This window comes from Triplophysa rosa, linkage group LG2 (genome assembly GCF_024868665.1).
Source record: "Triplophysa rosa linkage group LG2, Trosa_1v2, whole genome shotgun sequence".
Taxonomy (NCBI): Eukaryota; Metazoa; Chordata; class Actinopteri; order Cypriniformes; family Nemacheilidae; genus Triplophysa; species Triplophysa rosa.
Genome location: NC_079891.1, coordinates 35960461 through 35969110, shown reverse-complemented (window position 1 = coordinate 35969110; position 8650 = coordinate 35960461). Strand labels below are relative to the sequence as shown.

At 37.9% G+C, this 8650-nt stretch overlaps 1 protein-coding gene across 1 annotated transcript in view; it reads right to left on the bottom strand.

The window, feature by feature from the left end:
* Positions 1 to 782, bottom strand: part of dcc (DCC netrin 1 receptor) — a 48011-nt gene extending 47229 nt beyond the window's left edge. The window contains exon 1 of the mRNA XM_057349987.1: positions 776 to 782. Within this exon, the coding sequence (XP_057205970.1) occupies positions 776 to 782 (7 nt within the window). The remainder of the gene's footprint in view (positions 1 to 775) is intronic.
* Between the last annotated feature and the right edge of the window lie 7868 nt (positions 783 to 8650).

Here is an 8650-nt window from a genome sequence, read left to right as displayed (position 1 = left end):
TACATGCCTGACCCTAACCCTGACCCTAAACCTGATTATAACCTAAACCCTAAAACCAAGTCTTCACCCTCAAACAGCCCTTTAAAGGGGTCTCTGGAAGTGAGGACCGGCCAAAATGTCCTCACTTTACTCTCCTTGTCCTCACACCGCTGGTCTACACCTCAAACCGGTCCTCACAAATATAGACGTACAAGTACACACACACACAGTAAATGCACACACACGCGCACACATGTTTATATGTCAGTTCTCAAGTCTCTATGGAGAACTTGTTGCACTATTAAAGTTATAGTTCACCCAAAAATGAAAATTCTGTCCTTATGAGTTTCTGTCTTCTGATATTTTGATGAATGTTGGTAAGCAAACAGCAACAGTACCCGTTCATATGGGGCGTCATTTGTAAAATGAAATTTGTACCAAAAACCCTGTCAAATTTCGCCAGATTTAAAGCTAAATCTAAATGTTGTATCTAAATCCTTAATGTAAATAGAAATCCTGAATTTTAATGTTAAATTCAAAAGTTAAATCTAAATCCTATATACAGTATAAATGTAAATATTGTATGTAAATCTTGTTTTAAACGCATAAATATAAATACTATATTATATATATAATCACATGATAATCTAAATCTAATGTTGAGCTAAACATTTAGAGAACCTGTACATCCAACCCGCCCTTTGCTGGATTGCGCCAATCAGCACGAACGGCGATTATAAATGGGCGGTGACATGCAACTCTGTCTTGATTGGAGAAACACCGTCTACTTCAGTACTCAACATGGCGGTTCCCAACAAAACCAATGCAAGTGAATACATGTCAGTTTATAACATTCTTCAGAAGATTTTCTTTTGTGCTCTGCAGAAGAAAGAAACTCATAGAGGTTTGACACGACAGGAGGGCGAGTAAATGACTTTAAGGGGTGATTTTTGACATGAACTCTAAAGTCAGCATGAGCGCTTCTGTGCCAGTTTAATTCAGAATAAAATGAGTTCTCATTCTAGCACGTGGAAGGAACATGTGAGCGGTGCAGGTGATCGCCAGAATTCTCATTTACACACACGTGAGCTTCACACGATACACTAAAGCCATCTGAAACTTCACACTGTGTCTGCACAATAGAGAACACGTCTGCTGGACATCATCATCTAACCTGAATGAGAACATTAAAGCTTTCAAAAAGATTCAGATTAGAAACCGAGTTTATTCGGTCATCCCATGATGTTTACTCACAATCTGATTCAGAATTAGTTTCATGTTAATGCGACGACACGCTTGAACTGTTAATGCAACTGATTGTCAAACTGTAAAGCATCACATGATGGTCATGTCCACATGTCATCATTATTTAATGGCATCTTGTTAATATTAATATCTTTGGTAGGGCATCTCTGTGCAACTAAAACTGAGTTTTGTTATCTCTCCGGTGTTGTTTTAGGAAGGAATGTGTTCTCTTTCTAATCTTCAGAGTGAACATGAATCATGGTGTGTCTCTGATATAAAGCGTCTGTCATACGGTCAGCACAGAAACATTAGGATGAAATAGAGAATGTGTTCTTTCTGAAAGGCACGAGCCTGTGGTGTGATATCGCTGCTCATTTATAACTGCGCTGATGTGCAGAAACATCATTAGACATCAATCTAGAGAAGAGCACCACTTTCCATCCAATGCTCTTCTGTTTCAAAGCCTCCAGATAACAAAAACCATCAGGAGGATGACAGATATCATACATCATCACAACGTCACATGATCAGTGTGAACCCGTGCGTGAGTTTTAGGTGAAGTGGACGCAGTCCACGTGTCGATATCTGCTTCATACTTCCACCAGACACATCCAGAGAGATGTCTGATAAATAAATGTTGGATGAGTGGAGAAACCAGAAGAACTCAACCAGATATCGGGACCTATCGTACACCCGGCGCAATGCGGCGCAACGCAAGTGTTTTTGCCAGTTTCAGCCCGACGCAGTTCTTATTTTCCCGTCATGCGCCGCGTTGTGTAAAAAGCAAATGCATTTGCGCTCATTTGTGCGCCCATGGGTGTGCTGGTCTGTTTCAGGCGCATTGTTGGCGCGTTGGTATTTTGAGGAACTGAAATAGACTGCGCCATTTAAACCTGATCTAAAGTCAACGGTGCAAGATTTTGTTTTGTTATTTAAAGAGTGCGTTAGTAGAATGGGTCGGGTACACAACGCTCTTTCACTTTACTTATCACACAGAGGGAAGCGCAGCAGCACACAAACACGCCTATAAAACATAAATGGAGTACAATGGAAAAGATTATTATTGTGTACATGAAGATAAAAATACGGGTTGTCCTGTAGATGACCTTTAACCTCACGCATTAAATGCGTTTCCTCTTTGCTCTTGCAAATTCCGCCGTGTAAATAGCAAATCCACCATGCACATGATATCACACAAACAGTTTTCTCTTTTATCTGTTCATATGCACGGCTTATCAGGGAAAACGTTTTCCTCAATGCAATTTCTGCTGTGTCACACCTCCGGCTATTTGATTACGGTTGACAAAGAGACATTTTTTTATGATTTCCTTCAGAAACACACATTGATATAATGATATTGAGCTTTGAGCCGCTGATGTTTGATTTCATGTCAGAATGAATTCATATTTACATGAACTCACATCAAATAACATTCAGTACAGACGACAAGAAACTCTCCAGTATTTCACGGCTAGAGAAGAAACATCTGGATTTACACACACACTTTTGCAGAAATCCTGGATGCTGACTGACTCTACTGATGATGAGATTCAGTGTGATCCTCAACAGAAGTACAGTCAGTGAGAGAACAGCTTCAGGTTTATTTTCTGGATCTCTTTCTGGTCTAAAAATAACTGTGTAATATCTGTTTTACCGTACTCTCTCNCCCGTCACATTTCCTGAAGGGTAATTATGTAAAAATAGTTAATGAAATTTGTTTAGAAAACTACAGTTCTAGGAAATACATGTGTTGCGATGTGATGTGACGTCGTGTCTAGTGTGGACACTAAGAAGCGGCAAAATAAAACGGCAAAAATCAAACGGCAAACCACATTCTCATCCAAGGCAGGTAAACAAAAAACAGTTTTTCGACTTACCGACAACCATAAGCGTGAACTCAAAGCCCCTCTTCACAGACTTCCTGTACACCTGGTTGGGGAGGTTGGCGAAGCCGACATAACCCTCCAGATTCCTCTGCTGAAGGAGAACACAATTTACTCCACATTCCACTGATTAAAGAGCATAACGGCTTCTCCATTACCGTCATCCCCGTCTAAACAGGGCTGAAGAACACTTCACAGAGGAAAGATAATAAAGGCTTTGCTAATGTCAACATTAGTTACAGTGGATAATGACTTAGCACGGTCTAACTCCTAATCCTACATGCCAGCATCCCACAACAGAGGATGACATGGAATTTTTGTGTCGATAATTTGAGGATAAGCGAACAAACCTGCATCAGTTATGAACGACAGATACAAAAAAACAGCCAAAGGCAGATTTTCTAGCCTAAACGCAAACTTTGAAAGAACCTGGGGAAGGAGGAACAAAGGGGTCTGATACAGTAACGTGGGGGGGGGGGTATGGACAGATTGAAGGGAGGTAAAGCCCGTTCCACATGCTCCTTTACGTTTCGTATCAAATCCATCATGAACTCGATGTCGTCATGGAGACAGTGGATTTCGTTCCATATTACAGCAAGCGCCTTGTCCAGCAGTAAATCCCCCCTCTCTCTCTCAAACTCCTCCATCCCTTTCTCTCCTTCCGTTTCTTCCCCAGTTTCTCTCTCCCGTAATCTCATGCTCTCGGAAGCGCGAGGCTGTAGCACACGCTAGGCGAGGCAAACACAATTGATTGCTTTGCTTTGGCTGCGTCGAGTTTCTCATGCGTGCCAGGCCAATGGAAAACTAACTAGAAGGGGCCATGCTGATCATTTAGAGAGAGAGATCATTTGAGGGGGAGAGCTACGGTCATCATGTTAACCATTTCTGGTCTGAACGATTGATAATGACAGCTCATGGGTTCAATGCACAATTACAGGCTGATAGACTTGTTGGAAAACAATTAAGTTAAAGGGACAGTTCACCCAAAAATGAAAATTCTGTCATCATTTACTCACCCTCAAGTTGTTTCAAACCTGCGTACATTTTGTTGTTCTGCTAAACCCAAACAAAGTTTGTAACTACTATGGTTGTCAATGGTGCCCCAGAGCTGTAAATAATGACAGAATTTTGGGTGAACTACGCCTTTAAATGAAAAAATAAAGTATTTCTTAGAATTTGCCCCCTTCTGCTTTAATGGCAGCATGCATTTGAGCAGGCACGAACTCCACAAGTTTGTTCAAAACCTGATGATGCATGTTAACCCAGCGTGATCCGAGCACGTTCCAAAGAGCATCTTGTGTGTGCATCACTGAAAGCATGGAAATCGGAAACCTGACATTAAGTGACCTAGAAATAATGCTGAATCCTGATTATACTGATTTATACATATCAAGTACACACGCAGACCATTCTGCAGCTTATCCAAATCTATACAATATAATTTATAAATCAATCTATAATTAGATCTGCTCTGTGAACTGCTCAGGGCATTTTCCACGCTTTGACTCTTCAACTGATGTCATAGCCCAACTTTGGGAAAACACAACCACATCTGGCCAAATGGGTAAATCAAATAATTATCGACCCACTCTCTGTATTAATAATATAAGATAGGAGACCAAGGTGGAGGAAAGGACATGTTGAAGAGTGTGTGTAGGTGGAAAATGTGAGGCAAAATATTATGTGGGTGTTCACGAGCATACTATGAACACAATTTGTGCCCCAGAATGTTTTTGAGCATTTATTTGACCATTTCGGATAATATGTCGAAAACAAAATGACCATTCTTTTTGCCTTTATCCACCTTTGGAGATGAAGATTCACACAGGTGAGCATCCACAGGCTTACGTGTCAAATACTTTTTGGACTAGTGGGTTCTTAAATTCTTTCTAGTGACTTCACGAAGACACTAAGTGTGTAAGTTTTGTCTTGAAAATAATGTTTCTATAACGTGACTGTGCATATATACTGTGAAGATACAGTCTCTGTTCAGAAGGAACCGTGATATAGTGACAGATTTTGGCTGCTGTTCCCTTTCTCACCCCATTGAAATGCATCACCATTCACTGCTCTCCACAAGAGAGCTTCGCATCATGCTATGTAAGAGCCTGTCGTTCACATTTGCCTTACCAAAAGCTATATAAACTAACGTTAAACTAACTAGATTCAAATTACTATTAATCATCAATCTCAATGCCCAACCTACCATTGTTATTAACATACTGTGTATATAAACGTGTTATATTTGTATATGAATCAAGGCGTGATGAGGTGCACTTCGGTTTGCCAATAGTAACTAACGTTACAGTATAAACCAATAGGTTTCGGATGTTCTGTGCATTAAATCGGATAGATAACTGGTGGGCAGTCAGACTAGGGATCCAATCGCCCACCACCACGCGAATCCGAGATCGAATCCGAGATCGAGATCTAAAAGGTTCAAACCCTATAGGATATGTTTCATGATCTATGTATTTTCAGGAAAATGTATGAAATATACTCACTGCAACGCTGGAAACAGCCGAGTCGGGTCTCTCGATCATTGTCCTGTGACAACACCCACTCTGAATCCAAATGGATCAGGCATAAAAAGATGAGTCGATTCAATAAAGGTCCAGTGCAAAGCCACTGGTCAACCCTGACTTAAAATTCGATACAACAGATTCAAACACTGTCTAAAAAATGTTTAAATCGAAGTATTCGCGCATAGGACAAAAACCAGCACGTGAGCATCGGCCGGGGAAATAGGTACAATGCATCGAGCGCATGAACGGCGATTGTCCTCCTCCTACAGAACTCAACACTCATTGGCCAAAGACCGACCGCTTATCGTGATGTCATGCAACAAGACCCGCCCAGGCGTTTGATTGGTTCGATGGAAGAACACAATGCTTTGTGGTAAATGTAGTCAGAAGCAAGACGACTCGAATCAAAAAGACGCAGGACAGCTGTGCGAATGCTTCGAAAGGTGCGGACATGATATTGCAAAGTATAGCTATAATGTATTTCAAGTATTTATGTCAGCATCAAATTGTTACACAGAAAACGTAATTGAAAGAAGTTAAATAGAAGGTTTCACAGACTACGAAAGACCGATTCTTAAACAATTCACGTATTCTAGTAATGTTCGTGCGCCATCTTCTGGAATATACCATTAAATAAATGTATGTCAAAGGGATAGTTCACCCAAAAATGGTTTCCGTCCTCAGGTTGTTTCAAACCTAAATGTATTTGTTCTGTTGAACACAAAATGAGATATTTTGAAGAATTAAGGAAAACAAACATTTATTTTTTCCTACTATGGCAGTAAATGATGAAAATTGCTAACATTCTTCCAAATATCTTTCTTTAAGTAATTTATGAAATTACACAAGGGTGAGTAAATGATGACAGAATTTTTTTGTTTTGGATGAACTATCCCTTTAAAGAAACATTTTACGCTGTCATATAAAAATAAAACACAGTGAAGGTTTACAGTACGCCATAATAATTGTATTTTACAATTTAATTCATATATACAGCGAGTGCATCCAAAAAATCCTGACCCATACATATATTTTGATGATTTTGAAGCACTATTAAACAAATGTATGTTTAAAAACATTTTGCACCATCATATTATAAAAATAAACAGAGTGAAGGCTAACAGTACACCATCATAATGTTATTTTACTATTTAGTTCATATATAGAGTGAGTATACAGAAACTCTTGAAGCATACATTTATTTTGTTGAGTTTGAAGAACGTTTTTTTGTCAATGTGGTTTATGGCTCGCTTTACCCACTGCTCATTAGGATTCACACATAACTGCTTTTTAGCTTTGGTTATGAGGCTGCGTCAGATGAGAGATACACATTATAACAACATGTGTATGCTTGTACCAATATTTCTGTTCATCCCAGAATGGGATTTATGCATAGTTGAGATACTCACACAACATGTCTGAAAGGGCAACTGCTGCTTGTCCAGAAATAAGACTCCAGTCGTGGCAGAGGTGTAACGGTCTTGGATGGTTCTGGGCAACATATGCTGTTTGCTTTTATAATTGCAAAAGGAGCTGAAAAATAACATTGTAGATGAGTGATTTCTTACACATACACATGATCCATACAACAGCATGGTATTCAATCACTTATTAATTTTTTAGATATTCAATGAAAGATATTCAATTATCTATTCAAGTTTCCTACACACTAGGAAAAATAAAGATTTTACATAGGCCTACACTGCAAAAAATGACTTTCTTACTTAGTCTTTTTTTCTTGTTTTCCAGTAAAAAAATGTCTAAAAATTCTTGAATCAAGATGCATTTTCTTGGTGAGCAAACTGACCAAAGAAAACAAGTCTTGTTTTTAGTCAAAAAATATGAAATTTCAGTGAATTTGTGCTTAAAACAAGCAAAGAAATCTGACAATGGGTTAAGAAAAATAATCTTGAATTAAGGGTTACCTTTTTCTTAGTCACTCAATTCAAGATTATTTTGCTATCTTAATATTTTTTGACTAAAAACGAGACTTATTTTCTTAGGTCAGTTTGCTCATCAAGAAAATGCATCTTGATTCAAGATTTCTTTTTACATTTTTACTGGAAAACAAGAAAAAAAGACTAAGTAAGAAAGTCATTTTTTGCAGTGTATAATGTTCTTCAGACATTATAATTTTGTCTCTTTCCAAAACAGTACTAAGATATCTGACAGAATGTTAGACACTCACCAACTGATGAAAGATGCAAAACACAGCACAGAAACAGGGCTGAAAACATCGTCCTCATTCTCTAGTTATGCACAAAAGCAGAATATATTTTATGTTCGATGAGTTGTGTGTATAAAGTGATATGCCAGTGGTCTATAGAGACTGCAAACTGGTAAGAATTACTTATTGATAACTTTAGACATAGACATTAACTTTAAAGACACCAGATGTTGATGTAACGTTAATACAATGTTTACTTTAGACTCTTATACTCATTTGAAAGAACAGGAATTGTATCATGCATACATTTTTAATGAAGAATGTTTATATTTCTCAATGGTGTTCATGACATATTGTATAGTCTATATGATCGCTAGGCTTTATATTTGATTTAAAATAAACATTTTATTTCATTTTAATTACAGTTAATAGGCATTTAGCAAAATATTCACATATTCACAGACTTTTAGGACATACCTTTGTCTAACATGATTACATGATAGGCTATTTCTTTGGTTGACTTATCAAATGAGGTGGCAACGTTTTTTCCGGGTCCAGTGTAAATTCATGATAATAATGAATTCTTCATTTTTATATTTAAACATTGAGAATGAAAACGTTTATGGATAAAGCTAGATGATGCCATCTTTGTATGGTGGGTAAAACCACATTCACAAAACAAGATGCCTTGAATTCAAACATTTTGCTTTTGACTTTACTATTGTTGTGTTTTTAAAATCTCCAATAAAAAGCATTGAAAACATCACACATGTTTTAGTAAACTGTAATTCTTCACGTGTATTATTGTTCTTATGTGTTTTCTGATATTTGCAATTCCTAAAACCTGCCAT